The 17,790-nt window shown below is 35.4% G+C and overlaps 1 protein-coding gene across 4 annotated transcripts in view; it reads left to right on the top strand.

Annotated features, from left to right (window-relative positions):
* fars2 (phenylalanyl-tRNA synthetase 2, mitochondrial) overlaps positions 1–17,790 on the top strand; it is a 149,303-nt gene that overhangs the window by 69,061 nt on the left and 62,452 nt on the right. For all 4 annotated transcript variants that reach the window (XM_058765926.1, XM_058765927.1, XM_058765929.1 and 1 more), the window contains one exon: positions 10,297–10,457. In XM_058765926.1, coding sequence (XP_058621909.1) covers positions 10,297–10,457 — 161 coding nt within the window. The remainder of the gene's footprint in view (positions 1–10,296; positions 10,458–17,790) is intronic.

Below are 17,790 nucleotides of genomic sequence, written 5' to 3'. Positions count from 1 at the left end.
AAGTCCTCTATGCATAATATTTCTTTCTCCAGTGAAAAAGTCGTCTCGTCTGAATCAGGAGAGAAATATGCACTGATCAAGCACTGTTTATGAGCAAAAAATGGTCCAAAAAAAAACACTTTAAGCACATATGTGGGTGGATTTTGACGTGAGTGACAACAGGAGATGGACTTTTTCACTGGAGGAAGCATTATTATGGATTAAATGTGTGGAGTCATGTTTTGGCCAGAAGTGACTGTTTAAAACGCCTTAATGATGGATTGTTTACTACAAATGCTCAGCTTTTGGCTTCACAAGATGTAAATTGATGGACTGGAGTGGTGTGGATTACTTGTGGATTATTGTGATGTTTTTATCAGCTGTTTGGTCTCTCAGTCTGACGGCACCCATAAACTGCAGAGGATCCATTGGTGAGCAAATGATGGAATGACACATTTCTCAAAACTATTCAGATGAAGAAACAAACTCATTCATCTGGGATGGTCTGTTGGTGAATAAATGTTCAGAAATGTCTCATTTTTAGATGAACTATCACTTTAAGAACCACATTTCACTTACCATTGTTGAGTTTTTTAGCCTCTTCATTAAACGTATCAGTTCCAGAAAAATAATCAATACAATACCCTTTGAATTTGTGCCAAGCAATCAGCATCGATAACTCAGCGATGTTGCTGTATACTCAATTCCTGCCGGTCTTATGCAATATATCACTGCTTTAGCAGGAATTTTTGCAGCTTAAAGCGAACCGTTGCTCAGGTCATGACCGAGACCGTGATCTAGTCTAAATTCAGCTGGTTCACTGCTCTTTTTCAGCTCTGAGTTTGCAAGACAGAGACTAACTGTGGAGCTCCAAGACAGGAACGAGAATGAATATGTCACCGTGAGTGTTGGGCTTTCGTGTCCCCAGGCAGCTGCTGCAGTGGGACCAGAGAGCAATCATCCCCGAATAGCCAAGACACGCTAATTGAGATGTAATAAGTTTGTAAATGAACCAAGCATGCTAATATATCTGTTTATCCATATGAGGATTCGGTCGCGTCTCACAAAGGTGCAACTATTAATTAAATGTATTAAAACGAAAAGCCCTTCTTTATGACAGGTAGCACACTTTATAATACAATGGCATGTCATGTGAAGAATTAGCCGTGTGTATCGAAGCACTAACCATGCACACAACGCCAAAAACAACCTTTAATTTGGAGAGGATTAAATGCAAATGGCAACAGAGGAAGTTTTTGCGAAAGTGGAACTCGACATGGCTTAGTTTTTATCCAGCGTTTAGAGGAGGTTAAGCCACATTGTCAACCTCTCATGAATAATTAGCTGTACTTGCTGCTGTGGTTTATAAAAGGAACTCGGTTGTCATCGTCCTCTAAGCAGAGGACAAAATGAGCATGGCACAACAAAAAAGACTCCAGAGGACGGCCGGATGAGATGGAGATAAATGAGGACGCTGTCAGCCAAGATTTTAGCGCAGGTCAATGTTTGAGTTCAGAGGATTTCAGAGCAGATTAAACGCCGCTGGGCACCCAATGCTAATTGGGTAAATTGGTCATTTTAGAGGTTAACTTTTTAGATTATTTCAAGTTTAGTATTAGTCGAAAAGACCATGACATGCAGAAAACAACAACAAGCAAAGAAAAACTGACATTGAATTACATTGAATTAGTTGTGTGCAAATAGATTTTTAACTATCTAAAAAAACAACAAATTTATTTATAAAGCACATTTAAAAACAACAAATGTACCAAATGCTACAGTAAAAAAAAAAAAAAAAAAAAAAACGGAAATAGCAGAATTAAATAGAATTAGCAAAAAAAAAAACATGCAAATTAAACCCATCCCAAAAACATCATAGGCTGTGGAGAAATAAATATGTCTTCAACCCAGATCTGAATGTGGCCAGTGTGATAAAAGACAACCAAAAATGGAAGTGCAAGGTTTGTTTTACATCCGTTTAACTTTTTTTCTGCTATAAACTTGTGTCTATAACGTGCTTATAACAATTCTTATTCCTCCAAAAATCCAGCCAATTTTGGCATTCAGATCAGTTGGGGGAAAAACAAACAAACAATTGAACTGTAAAGTATTTAATAATAATAATAATAATAATAATAATAATTTTGATTATTTCAACATAATTTACATGGCATATATACTGTATTAAAAAATGTTAAACACCTTTATAATTGTATTTTGCACCCATTTTCAAATGACCATATATAAGTAAATAAATAAACAAGCCTTGAATGACCTTGTGCTAAACACACATAATTTATTATTATTATTATCTTTGTTGTTGTTATAATAAAATGTATTATTACTATTGTTATTGAATCAGATGAATAAAAATCACTAATACTATTGAACTGTAAAGTATTTAATAATAATTTTCATTTATAACAATACAGCTATTATTATTATTATTATTATATTGGATAGTAATATTTATGCTTGTTGTTGTTTTCTTTGCTTTCAAACACTGATCCGTAGAGGCTTTTATTTTGGTAGAATACTTCAGGGAATTATCATGAGCGCTTCAGATTACATATTTATATAATTACTATGCCATCTTCGCAATTGTATAATTGCACTAAGCCATATTGGGTTCTTAGGCACTGTTAGAATAACTTTAAAAAACACTTTCATATAATCACCAGCGCTGATTTTTACTCTAATTTGGCATCTGGCGAGTGTTAATTTTAGGCCCTGCGTCTAAATGCTTTGACTGTCACACAGATGTCCTGCTTTTCATTCTAGTCGTCTAGGCGGTGATTTTTGTATTCTGCGTCACACATCACTGGTGCTTTCATTACACGCGGGGCTGACCCTCAGACTGAGAGATCCTGATGCTGAGTCCGTGGCCTCCAACCTCCTCTGGGCTTTTCCCATGACCGCATCTCCTCAGCAAAACCTGTGATGCTCGTGAAGACACAGCTTCTCATCATCTGTATGAATAAAACAAGTGTGACAAAAGTTATTTGCCCTCAATCATATGGTTAGAGCATTCAATAATGCATGGAAGCACCATCCCTTTTCTTCATCCCTGGTTTTCTGGCCGGCGATGCCTCAGGTTGATTTGTTCAGCACTGTTATTGAACTCATATATAAAGATATAGTATACAGCACCCAGCCAGACACCTGTGTTAGTGGTGAAAGTAAATCTGAATAAGTTCTTTAGCTGGAAAAAAATCATGGTCTGATAAGGAATGCAGTATTTTTTATTTTTATTTTATCCTTTTCTTTTTATCACAAAAGATTAACACAATAAACATTTTCTGAATTTGTTTATTTATGTAATTATTTATTTGGTAACGATTTTAATGTGCCCTTGTTACATGTTATACATAGTTACAATAGTAATATTGCTGAAATGCACAATTAAAAGCCAAAACCTAACCCTTAACCTACAGCAAGCAAATTTTGTCATTTTAATATTGCTCACGATCATTTGTGTAATTACACTGCAGCAACAACAGATTAAAAAAGTGTTGCTTTTATTTTATTCATGCAGTTTTTAATTATTCATTCATTCATTTAATTTATTTTTATATTTTGTATTTTATTTTATTTTGTTTATATATAAAATTGCTTAGTTTTTTTTAAAAAGTTGAATACAATAATAATTTCGGATTTCTTGTTAATTTGTTCAGTTTATTACTATTACTTTAATTTTATTTTATTTTACAAAAGTTTAAAACAATAACCATTTATTTATTTATTTACCAACCGTGCCATGGGACAGTGATGGAACAGACGATCATACCATGCACTGAATGTTATATAACATTGCAATTCATGCAATAATATGACCATAGTGCATGTCTAAAAACATGGTATTTGAATAATTTTGAAGAACCATGGTACTTTTTGTGTTACCAAATGTATTGAAGTAATTTTTGCTATTTTTGCCATAAACTATAGTATATTCATGTTGCCCCCCCCCCCCACCTTTTTGTCAAAATCCAAGTGATATTTCCCCCATTTTAGCCAAGTTTAATTTCCAACAGTTTTCACCCTAAAATATTGTTTAACTGTCCCTGTATCGACACAAAGTAACAAAAGCACTTAATTACGAAGCCAGCCACAGTAGTTAATAACCTATAGTGTTAATATATGATAATGGTTCTGTAAGGAGCTGCGTGAGCCAATATTCCCCCTGCAAAATCCATTTTAATTTCACTATGCAAATGTAATTTTGTGTTCATAACAGAATAAATGAGGCTCTCCGTCTCTGCGTGGACTGCAGGTGTCTATGTTTTCCTCTAATGGTAATTTAAGCGACATACCTGATGATTAGGTTTTGTGATCTGTTTTTCTTTCTCTCAGTGTGAAATTAATGGCTCTCAACGTCTGAGCGCTTCACACGTACAGCGTGTTTGTATACTGCGATGCCTTATGCTCTCTGAGAAATGCTGAAACAATGGAGAGTATCAGCCAATTAGTGTATGAGAGGACAAGATCGGTTTATTTTTAGAGCGTTTTAGTCCAACATCCCCAAATTGAGACTCGTTCATTAGCAGCGGAGAGTCTTCCTCTTTAAGTGCTCTCCTCCTCTGTTTGGTCTGTCTGACTCGGCAGCCGTAGATAAATAGTGCGGCTTGTTAGTCGGGTTAATGATTAAAAGCATTTGCTCTGTGATTATTGAAGTGGAAAGAAGGATTAAAACAAACAGATGTGTGAGAAAGTAAAAATGCTCCAGAGAGGATTAGAACACGGTCATCTGCGGGAGTCTGTCAGCTCAAATCCACTTTACTTTTTCCAAACACAGATCGCAGCTAAAATATCAAAGGTATATTTTATACCAGGAATAAAAAATTGTAAAAAATATGTGACATTTTTAGCCATCTAGCAAATGCTATTCAGTAAAGGTGACAGAGAAAATAGTCCTAAATATAGAAATATATTTTAAATATTTATTTGCTGTTTAAACCCTCATGAAATTACTTGACACACACTTTTTTTTTTTTGCTATGTTGACGTGTTCGTACTGAAACGGGAAGTTTGGTGGGACACGGCAAATGGCTTGTCCCGTTTTTTGAATTACCCAGTATCCTTACAATCATAGTCATGAACCACAATTTGCTATTTGCCAATGAAAATCATGGATTATTTGCCTTCTTTAAGAAGTAAATGAGCATGGATCATTTTAAAGCTAACAGATGTGGTCTAAAAGCCACCAAATGTTTCTTTTACATGAGTCTCTTTAACATTCACCAGTGCTGTGAACTCTGGAAGTCTGCTGCAGTGATATTACAGCATGTTTGACATGGCATTTTCATTTGGAGTGAGCTATATTTGGAGTCTGCTATGAAAAGGGGTTTGTTTACGGCACTACACATCGTATGACAAAACTCTGAAAGTGTTTATCAAACTTGTCCTTCTTCAGTGATAAAGACACAATGTAGTTTGGCCACACATTAAAATTTTAAACCTGTCAAAGCACAGCTAATTATTGTTGGACAATTTGCACAACTTTTCATTCATTCATTTTGGTTAAACTCAAATATATGTTTGTGCTTTCAGTATTTTTACTGTTTAGTGTGTATGCTTCCCATTATCAACCTCGTGCAATCATTCTTTCCATTATGACTTTACTTTCTCTTTCATCAGTGTGTCTAGATAGAAAGCAAAGACTTGTCAGTATAGACAATGTTTATTTCATTTATTTATTTATTTTTTATTTTATTTTTTATTTTAATGCTGGTTTCTTTACTACCAAATATATTTATGTAGTATTACACACACACACACAAAAATTGTTTAAATAAAGACAGTTTTCTCCAGTCCATAATGTTCTTATTTTATTTTATTTTATTTTATTTTATTTTATTTTATTTTATTTTATTTTATTTTATTTTATTTTATTTTATTTTATTTTATTTTATTTTATTTTATTTTATTTTATTTTATTTTATTTTATTTTATTTTATTTTATTTTATTTTTATTTTTTATTTTATTTTATTTTTTTATTTTTTTGATGCTAGTTTGTTTTCTATGTAAGTACATAAATAAATATGTTTCATCATATACATTATTTTCTAGTAACATGCTGTACATATTTACGTTTAAATTTTGTCCTGATCTTTGAGATAAAAGAGTTTGCAAAGCATTTTTTCTCCAGTACAAAAAGCCCATTTGTTTGTTTGTTTAGTTATGTATGTATTGATTTATTTTTATTTTAGTTTAGTTTAGTTTAGTTTAGTTTAGTTTAGTTTAGTTTAGTTTAGTTTAGTTTGTTTTCTACCAAATATACAGTATGTAGGGCCTATAGTACTATACATAAAAGGGTTTCACTTAATTATTTAGGAAATAGTTTTTTTTTTAGGTGGGACTCATATCGTACCAGAATCACCTCCATATTAGGCTTCCCCCTTTCCAAACTCAAATTTAATTGATGGTTTGCGTAAGACTATTTTAAACGTTAATAAGTAGACCTTGCTCTGACCCCAGCCAAAGCCTGCAAACACAAGCATCTTAAACAAAGCTAAACCAGCACTCTGTTTCCCAGCATGCCGACGGCTGTTTTAGAGACTCCAGCCTGTTGTCAAACATGATTATTAATGCTGAAAACAGCAGGTGTGTTTCTGGTGAGGGGCAACTAGTGCAAATCTACATCAACACCAGAGAAAAAAAACAACAACAACAAAAAAAAAAAGCACGCAAGGGAAGTGCTGAGAGACTAAAGAATCAAGGACTAGAAGCAAACTGATAGTAAGTGGCAGAAAAATGGGCCATGTTTGGACAGGGGTGATGAAAGGGCGTAAAGTGAGTAATAGCGAGGGAGCAGAGACAACGGGAGACTGGAATGAGCACTGGAGGGATGCAGGAGACCGAATGAGAGAGATGAGGGAAGAGAATGTGGGATTGGCAGGGAAGGACGGCAAAGCTGTGAGTCAAAGCTGCCAAGGACTGTTAGCCCTGCTGATGTCATCAGGAGGCGAATGCCGTCAAACACAGCCCACGCTCCGATTGGCTGCGAGTGCTTCGGACATCATCCTCTCTGAAAATGCAAAGCGTTCGTCTGAGGTCATTCAGATCGTGTCGGCTTCTGGCTGACGTCTCTGGCTTTCGCCGTGTGTGTCTTGGCACCCATCCGCTTAGCCGCCGCTTCACTCTTAGCCATGTCACAACGCTTTACACCTCTCTTTTATCTCCCTGGATGTGCTCGTGATTTCCACTGACAGACGAGTGATAGCAATCAGCCCCACCATCAATCCAAAGCTCGGCGCCGGAGCGACTCCAGTGGAGTCTTCCTTCCATCTGCATCATCATCCATGTAATTAGATGTGCTTGCTAAAGCAGGCATCAGTGTGACTATTGCTCATGCTGCGTTCATGTCACGCTACGAACATGCTGCGGACGTAAATGATGCCTCATAATGTGCAAAAGACTTTCATTTTCATATCGCCATTGAAGAAATGTACAAAAAACTGCTCGACTTTTAAAATGTAATTTATTCCTGTGATGCAAGATGAATTTTCAGCATCATTACTCCAGTCTTCAGTGTCATGTGATCCTTCAGAAATCATTCTGATATGCTGATTTGCTGCTCAAGAAACATTTCTGATTATCATTAGTTGATTTGTTGTTCACATTTGTGACCCTGGATCACAAAACTAGTCATAAGTAGCATGGATATATTTGTAGCAATAGCCAACAATACATTGTATGGGTCAAAATTGTTGATTTTTCTGTTATGCTAAAAATCATTAGGTAAAGATCATGTTCCATGAAGATATTTTGTAAAATTCCTACCGTAAATATATCAAAACTTCATTTTTGACTAGTAATATGCATTGTTAAGGACTTAATTTGGACAACTTTAAAGGCGATTTTCTCACTATTTTAAATAGTTGTATCTCGGCCAAATAATGTGCTGTCCTAACAAAGATTATTTATTCAGCTTTCAGATGATGTTTACATCTCATTTTCAAAAGATTGACCAATATGACAGGTTTTGTGGTCCAGGGTCACATTTGTTTTTATATGACAACACAAAGTCATGTATAAGTCATCTTTACAATTCCTGACACTTTAGCAAAGGATGTTTTGCCATTAATTAAGTTTTTCATTGGGGTAGTATCCAAATCTATCTGAAATCCAAACAGTCTTTTAGTCGCCTGACGTAACAACCTGTTGCACAATGAATGGCAAAAACTGACAATGAAATCCAATCTGATTGTTTATACTCAGACACAATAAAATAAGTGTTTCTTTTTTTCTCAGTAGAACAGTAAACACGATTTTTAGCTGAATCCATGGTCCTTGGTGATTCATAAACTGCAAATCAGTGGTTGCCGTCACTTTGAAAGTAAAAAAAGAATATACAGGCGACACAAAATGAATACCGTGGCTCCTGATGATATATTGAGGTCTTATGAAGCGAAACGATCGGTGTGTGCAAGAAACTGAACATCAAGTACAGCAGCATTATCTGTAATCCAGAGCCTCAGGCAAACAGGGAAATACGATTATTTTCCGAACTGGTTCTTTTGGACAGTTTGTTTCAGTTCGGTTCATCAGTTCAGTGACTGTTGGAGGAAGTGAAGCGTTGATTGAGTTGGTAAAAAACAGCATCATACAATCAGATATGGTGCTATTTTTGGCTCATTTTGGTCAGGTGAGTTTAAATTGAGTAACTTGTAGATCTGTGTTGTTCAAGTCACAAACTGTTTCAGACACTTCAGTCTGATTTGGTGGACTGACCTGAAACAAATTTAGTTGACTAAAGCCCATAAAAAACACCAAGAACAGTCACTTAGCAACTCTACAACACCCAATTATTGTGGCTTTAATTTTTTCATGGGCAAACACCGCTTTCATTTTCTTCAGAGAAATCATGTATTTAAATCAAATTCAAGCTCCCACTCAAATCAAGTCATGCTTATTCAGGCTTGGAGACAATTAAAACGAACATTTTTATGTATATTATTATTTTTTGCAATTGGTGAAATGAGTATTTGAAACTAAATTTTAATTCGGCGGTCTTGAGAGAGATCGGAATCGCTAATGTCTCCACCTGGGAGAGGAAGGGAGAGTTGATTGATTTGTACGTGTGAAGGTTAGATTTATTCCGGTTTCTGTCCCGTCTGACTGAGCGCTTTGACCCCTGAGCATTCCCTTCATTAACATATAAAGCACATTTCCCTCACATCTGAAGGAATGCCTCACTGGGTTAAACTGTGACGCGCAAGAGAGTGAGTGAAAGCCCGGAAAAGAGGAGAAAATTCTGTTTGTTCACTCTTCCGCTCACCATAGGTCATACAGGGTTGCAAAGCAAATAAAAATTCATAATGACTATAATCACATCAGAAATAGCGGCACTATTTCCAGCACTGATCACACGAGAGCCACATAGACCTGTCGCTGACTGTCAATCAACAAGATATCTCAATTTAATTATTCCTTGAAAAACTTTTCTTCTCTGCATTTCTCCTCTTCTCTTGCTTGCTTTGTAATCTGCAATTAATGCAATCATAGTCAAATAAACCTGGCAATGTATATTACAAATATGTGACCCTGGAGCACAAAACCAGTCTTAAGTCGCTGGGGTATATTTGTAGCAATACACTGTATGGGTCAAAATTATTGATTTTTCTTTTATGCCAAAAATCATTATGATATTAAGTAAAGATCATGTTCCATGACGATATTTTGTACATTTCCTACCGTAAATATATCAAAATTTCATTTTAATTAGTAATATGCATTGTTAAGGACTTCATTTGGACAACTTTAAAGAAGATTTTCTCAATATTTAGATTTTTTTTTTTTGCACCCTCAGATTCCAGATGCATTACACTCAACACTTTTCACAACTCATTCAGACATATTTGACTTCATTTAACATATGAGTGAAACTGAATATTCAGTGAGAAACAATATATTTGGGAATTGATTGACTGGTGTAAAGTAGTTTAACATATCAAAATGGAGAGGAGCCAAAATAGAGGAGCGAGTTACTGTGTTTTCTTGAGAGATTATGTAGCAAACAATTTAGTTTTTATTTGGAATAACATAAAGCGATGAATCATGCACAATGCGATCAAAAGCGTTCCTTGAAAGGTGGGTTTTGCTTTCAGGTCGACTTAAAGGGTTTATATTTACATGCTGAAAGCGCATGCTGCAACACAACAGAAGAACGTCAAGGTTTTGGATCGGGGTGGATTTGTTTTGACTAGCTGCATTCATCCTTGTTGAAACATTTGTCTTTTCATGACAGAATGTCACACTCTGAGAAACAAATAATAAAATGAGCAGGTTTTCCACTCAGTTGTGCTTTTCTTCTGCAGCTGGTGCTGGGAATAAGATGGGTTGGGCGTTTGGTCTGGGGCTGGAGAGGCTGGCCATGGTTCTGTTTGGCATCCCTGATATCCGGCTTTTCTGGAGCGAGGATGAACGCTTCCTGAAGCAGTTCCGCCTGTCTGACATCTATCAGCCCGTCACCTTCCAGGTAAGATTTACTGCCTTTCTATAAAATAGGAACCATAAGGGTCAAATAACTGTTGTGGTCAAAAGTTTGGAATAAAAAGAAGTGTTGAATGTTTTTGAGAGACGTCTCTGCTGCTCACCGAGGCTGCATTTATTTGATCAAAAAATAGAGTCAAATAATAATTACATAAAATACTACAATTTAAAGAAACGGTTTTGTATCTGAATGTATTTTAAAATGAAATTGTGATAGCAAAGTTGAATTTTCACCAGTCTTGAGTTTCAGTTAATCCTTTAGAAATAGTTATATGTTAATTCGCTGCTAATTTCTTATTATTTATGTTGAAAACATAGTTTTCTATAGTTTTTGTATTTTCGTGTTAATTTTCTATATTTTTTTTTTAATGGTTCATTATGGAACATTGGTTTAGTACAGATCATTTTTTGTACTAATTTCGCATTTTTCATTCTTTATTTATTTTTTTTTTTTTTTAAGATTTTTTTTTTTTTTGCAAGGATGGGAGCATTCTAGAAGTTTCTGTAATATTCTGCTTTCTGAAACATTCCAGAACATTGTGGGACTGATCATAAAAGACAAAAATAATCCGACATATACATTTGGACAACTCGCTTTTGGTAACTGTTTATGTTAAACTGTTGTTTGCTCAGTATTATGCATGTACTATGTCATTTTTATACATGAGGAATAACAGATTAGCTTGTGTAGCTTGTAAGTTGTCAACATATGTATTAGTTGTCATGGGCACTGTTAATGATACATAAAAAGTAATGTGATTTTCATATTCAGTGTAGTTGAGCACTAATTAATAATCAGTGTATCGGAATGATTTCTGAAGGATCATGTGATGCTGGAGTGATGATGCTGAAAATGCAGCTTTGCATCACAGAAATAAATTACATTTTAACATAGATTCACATAGAAAACAGTCATTTTAAAGTGTAATAATACTTCACGGTATTACTGTTTTTACCATATTTTAATCAAATAAATGCAGCCTTGGTGAGCATAAAAGATGTATTTAAAAAAAAAAACATTTAAAAAAAGGAATGATTCCAAAATTTTCACTGATATTATATAAGAATATTAAAATCCACACCGCAGCTATACCAATAACGATACAGAGGAAAGATATTGCTGGAATATTGCTGTAGTTATCGTCATAGTTATCCTGATGGTTATCATTCTTGATGTGAACAGGCCTTTAGATCTCAACCAGGTTCAGTATGTTTCCCAGTGTGCATTTCTTTTGTGATGTCACTTTTGGTGGTTTGCAGTGCCGATGTGTCAAATTCATATTCTGTTCCTCTCTCTCTGCACCGCCTCTCTCCATCTCGTATTTTTTTCCCTCGTTGCTATTATTCTAAGGGTCAAATGAACACACGCAGTACGCTATCCCATAATAGTCAGTCATAAGCATAGCTGCGAGCGCACAGACCGTGACGACCACAGCTTTGCAAGCTGAATCAAAACAGCTGGTCTGAAAACACTGTCACTAAATTCACTGAGGTCTGAATCAATGCGACGATGATTTGTTTTTGTACCGCTGAGGTGCAACCAATAAAACCTGCCCTCTAGACAGACGCTGAGCTGGGAATATTACTGTTTCTAAGTAAAAGGAACATGTAATAGAGGGGCAAACAAATGAGAATCTCATTAAACCTGGATTGCAAGATTTTCCAAATGATCAGGCATCTTGGTATTCACATGTAATAATAATGCAATAATAATTATTTCAGTTCAAAATACATTTTATTTGAATATATTTTACTCTTTAGTATATTCTTGTGATGCAAAGCTGAATTTTCAGCATCGTTACTCCAGTCACATGATCCTTCAGAAATCATTCTAATATGCTGATATCAGCAAGAAATATTTCTGGTTATTATCAATGTTCTGCTGCTTCGCATTTTTATGGAAACTGTGATGCATTTTATTTCTCTGGATTCTTTAAAGAATAGAAAGTTCAAAGAACAGCGTTTATTAGCAGGGGTGCATATAAGTGGTCCGCAGGACAAAATTAAAAATGCGCTGAGTAAATAAGTTCTGACAGCGCATTTGCGTACCGACATGGTTGACAGCTGTTAATGCACAATTACCATTTTAGATCGACAAACTGTACTGTATAAGATTTCTATTCAAACTGAAAGCATAATCTAGGCTAACCGCTGTCGTTTTCAAAGCAAAACCGTCTGTGACATTTCATTCACTTCACTGACGCAATTCCATCAGCAGCGCTAAACCCGGAAGCGCATAATACTTACTTGCCGGCAACCCGCCAAAATAAAAGCTCGCTGATTTTACGTTTGAAAATGATGAAAATAAAAATAAAAATAATGATAATAATAATAAAAAATATTAACATTTTATTTTTAAGTTTACTATAAAACAATTGCATTTGTATGTAATACTGCCTTTTTATTTTAAAATAAAATAGAATTATCACACTTGATTATATATCTATATATTTATTATTATATATATATATAAACTAAATAAAGTGCAATGATATTATTATCACTATTATTAATAATTTTTTTAAAAATATTTTATGGGTCACACTATATGCCATGGCCCGTGTGAGGACCAAACCAAATCTCCAGGTTCTCATATGAGAACCAGGCTGAAAAACTTATGTGCACCCCTGTTTATTAGAAATAGAAAATCTTTTGTAATGTTATAAATGTTTTTACTGTCACTTCTGATCAATTTAATGCGTCCTTGCTGAACAATAAGTATTAGATTCTTTACAAAAAAAAAACAAAAAAAAACTTTTAAACAGTAGTATTTGTGCTGACTGAGTTATTGAATCTCTATAAAAACCGGTTTAAATCCAGTAGAGCAGAGAATCTTTCTGATCCAGAAAAAAAATAATCCACTTCTCAGCAAAAATTAAGTTTGTTATTTGTTTTCAACAGGTTTCCCAAATACTCCAGATTTGCTATTGGTCAGACAAACTTGCAGCTCCTCCCCTGACTCATGCCATTGGTTGAGCCAGTGTCACGTGACACAGGCCATCTATTGTAAATATGTCAGGGGTGTTTTAGCTCAAACATTAAACAAAAGCACTGAAAACAATAAAAAATAATGAAGAAGCCCTTGTGTTGTATTTAATATAATTTGAATATAGCTTTTTCTAAGGAATACAGTGCTACAGTGTTTATACAATTTCTGAAACCAGTCTTTGATAGTTTACTTCAAGTTGTCTTTGCACATTAAACTGGGATAAGAGAAAATATTTGAACCTTTCATGCCTTTTTTCTATTACTGCGATTTCCCTTTATTGCTGTAGCACATTATTTGCATAAATGCATGTTTGAATTAGCACTGAAATTGTTGCACACAGACTGTGGGAGAGGTGTTTTGAGGACAGTATGAGATCTTCTCTGCACACGTGACCTTCTGTATGTCTCATATGGCCAATATTGTTGAGGGAACTTGGTCTATTAAAGGTTTGACACTGAATGTGTCCTATAGATGTGTGTGTGTGTGTAGTATGAGGCAGGCTGGATGGTCGTCCTGCAGGGAATGTGTGTGTGACTGATTACCTGTGCTCTCCGGCTATAGGTCATTTCTCAGCCCATCTCCCTCTCTGCCCACTGTCCATTACTCAGAGAGAGAGAGAGAGAGAGAGAGAGAGAGAGAGAGACGTTTGCTTGTCAGTTTGCCTGATGCTCTGCAGGGGTTATATATGACAGTCTCTCTGTCTGTCTCTCTCTCTGCGCTGGTAATGAGGTATGACCGTGGGGTCAGCATGCTCATCCGCCCTTGTGTGTTTTGTCATGTCCTGTGAGAGCAACATGCGCAACATACACACAAGTGCACACTATAAATCACTGCACACAATAAGACATGCTGTATGACACACATACGGCCTCCACACACGCACACAGCCAAAAACAAGCTGCGCAATGCAGGTTCCCATAAGACAAGCACACTGTCCTCACTTTAATAACCTCACAAGTACTAAGGACATCTTACATGATCTCTACTTTTACATTTATATCAAGCACACTAAGGTATGACAAAGATTTTAAGGGTGTATTCTTTGCCCAAAAGCATCATTAACCAGCTATTAGAGATTGAACCAAATTAAAGTTTAATTTAGCCCAAACACAAAACTTTAACTGAGAATAAAACTTATTTAATATTCAACATATTAATCAAATTTAATTAATAATCAACGCACTGAGTTGTATACAAACATTTAAATTGCACACGAGGCAGTTTTTATACCAACTTGAAATAATATAATTGATTGAATTGTTTATACTCCAATTTGTGGTTGAAACGTTTGAACAATGGTTGTAATAAAAGCTATTTTTCATGACAGATTTTTTTTTTCAAACTTACATTAAATAATGAAGACATCACTAGGTTAAGTAAAGCTATAATTAATATATAATATAATGCATATATTTAGCAAAATGCTCCTCACTAGAGTTTTTTTTTTTTAGATAAAGTACTAACAAGCTATAGACATGAATGGCTTTCAATGAGAGCTCTACAGTTTTCAAGTTGGTTATTATTATTATTTGTTTTGTAGTCGTTCTTCCGCAGTTGAAACGTGGGATGAAACAATGCGTTTCAGTAAGCTGTACGGTTTCTTTCAACACCTTCTGATATTCATTCATGTTTATTTCATGCTATAACTAGTAGTAAAGAGAAAGATTATCAATTCATGTGCCGCTTGAACTGAAGCGGCTACAGCGATCAGTCATTCCACATTAAATAGTTAAAATGACATTTATTGTTTGAATATAAAAATAAAATAGAATTTGAACGATGAGACTTTGCTTCATATCAAAAGTCACAAAGCTTATTGTGATCATTCAATAGGAGGCAGGTGCACAAGAAGTAGTGTTTAGTGAAGTTTTGTTTAATTGTTCGTCAATTGAAAACACCATAAACTAAATAATTGTTCTTGCAATTTAAGAATCAATATTGGTTCATCAAAATGAAGATTGATTAAAAGTGAGAAATTTATATTGTCAACCGAGTTCTAGGGTCCACACAGCATACATGTTAACCTGTGGTAGGATATCTACAAAATAGACCCTGACACAGTCAAAACACCATCAGAGAAGTGCTAATTAAATGTCACTGTTTCAATCAATGATTTCGGCCTTCTAAATCTATTTCAGCCAAAAACAAAATCCATTTTATTTTGCTGATTCGGCTGAATATTTTTGGTTGACGACAATTTCGGTGCATTACTACCAGCTATGGTCACAAGTTTCATCATTATCAACATTAAGTGATTTAGTGTTTCCCCGAAACCAAAGTTTCAATGAAAATGTTTAAAGTTGTGTGATTGGAACTACAGCTCTCGACCTAGAAGCATAGTCTATGTTAAAATCACAAGTGGATTTTAAAAATATATATCAGACAATTGATTTGAAAATAGCAACGTTAACCTCAGATGCAATGTTCATTATTCACAGCAATAATTTGATCCTGAACCAGTTAAATATCAGAAGTTATTTCACTTGCAAGACATACAGGTATCAGCAGTTGTACACTGTTGAACCAACATGGTTCAAATGATGGAAGTTACTAGAGTTTCAGTTATGACTAGCTAGTCAATTTCTCCTACAGTGCATATGACGTTGAACAGGAAACACCCCTGATTAGCTGACAAGTTCCCAAAATCCTTCTAAAACCAGCAAACCAGACCAGCCTGACCAATGAAAATCAGCTTGGTGGCTTTCTAAGAGCAGCAAACCACCTTAGGATGGATTAAAATGCTTTTTCAACAGAAGTAAAATCAATATGACACACAGCTTTGAGTGGCTTTCTGCGGTTATAAAATGGCTGTGTCTTGAACAGTTTGATATGCCCACTGAACTGAGTCCATCCCAGAAAAACCCAAAGCAAATTATGTTACATATTAAATACAATATAGTACGCTATAGATTGTGAAATTATTATTATTTTTATTATTTATTTATTTTTTATTTAGCTAAGGTTCAGCATATTAAATTGGCATACCACTTTTGCTAGCCAAATAGACTGCTAGCTTAGCCTTTACTCTGTGCAAATGTTCAATTATGTTTTTATACTGTACATATTGTAAGTTTTGCTTCATACTCTTGGATTGCCACTCTGCAAATCAAACCAGATGAGCAGAACTACTGAATAATGATGACGTAAACACACATTTACCTGCAGAAAGGAGGCTGGTTTGAGATCTTTTACCACACTCCTCCATACACCTTTCATTTCATTTGGCTTTTCTGTTTTCGCTACTCTTGTGGAAGACAACTGCTGGTGTTTTATGAGTGTTCGAGGTTTTCTGAGAGCCAGGAGGGCTCAGATGCTTGCTGTTATAAGGATACTAGCCCTTGTAGGTATGATGGCCTCAGGGTATGACTGTAGATTTAACCTCCGGCTGAAGGGACGCCTCGCTCACACCAGCATCCTCCTGTGTGTGTGTGTGTGTGTGTGTGTGTGTGTGTGTGTAAGTGCTGAGTGCTGAAAATAGTGAGGTTTTTGAATACAATACATTCAATACATTTTACATATATACATACAGTGGTGTGAAAAAGTGTTGGCCCCCTTCCTGATTTTTGTACTTTTTTGCATGTTTGTCACACTTAAATTTTTCAGATCATCAAACAAATTTAAATATTAATCAAATATAGCACAAGTAAACAGAACACACAATTTTTAAATGAAGTTTTTTATTATGAAGGGAAAACAAAATCCAAACCCACATGGCCCTGTGTGAAAAAGTGCTTGCCCCCTAAACCTAATAACTGGTTGTGCCACCCTTAGCAGCAACAACTGCAATCAAGCGTTTGTGATAACTGGCAATGAGTCTGTTACATCGCTGTGGAGGAATTTCGGCCCACTCTTCTTTGCAGAATTGTTTTAATTGAGCCACATTGGAGGGTTTTCGAGCATGAATGGACTGTTTAAGTTCATGCCACAGCATTTCATTTGGATTTAAGTCCAGACTTTGATTTGGCCGCTCCAAAACCTTAATTTAGTTTTTCTTGAGACATTCAGAGGTGAACTTGCTGCTGTGTTTGGAATCATTGTCCTGCTGCAGAACCCAATTGCACTTGACCTTGAGGTCACAAACTGATGGCCGGACATTCTCCTTCAGGATTTTCTGATAGAGTGCAGAATTCATGGTTCCATCAATTATGGCGAGTCATCCAGGTTCTGAAGCTGCAAAGCAGCCCCAGACCATCACACTACCAACCACCATGTTTGACTGTTGGTATGATGTTCTTTTTATGAAATGCTGTGTTGGTTTTACACCAGATGTAACGGGACACACACCTTCCAAAAAGTTCAACGTTTGTCGCATCAGTCCACAGAATATTTG

The sequence above is a fragment of the Onychostoma macrolepis genome, chromosome 24 (genome assembly GCF_012432095.1).
Source record: "Onychostoma macrolepis isolate SWU-2019 chromosome 24, ASM1243209v1, whole genome shotgun sequence".
NCBI lineage: Eukaryota > Metazoa > Chordata > Actinopteri > Cypriniformes > Cyprinidae > Onychostoma > Onychostoma macrolepis.
This window is presented reverse-complemented; position numbering and strand designations above follow the sequence as displayed.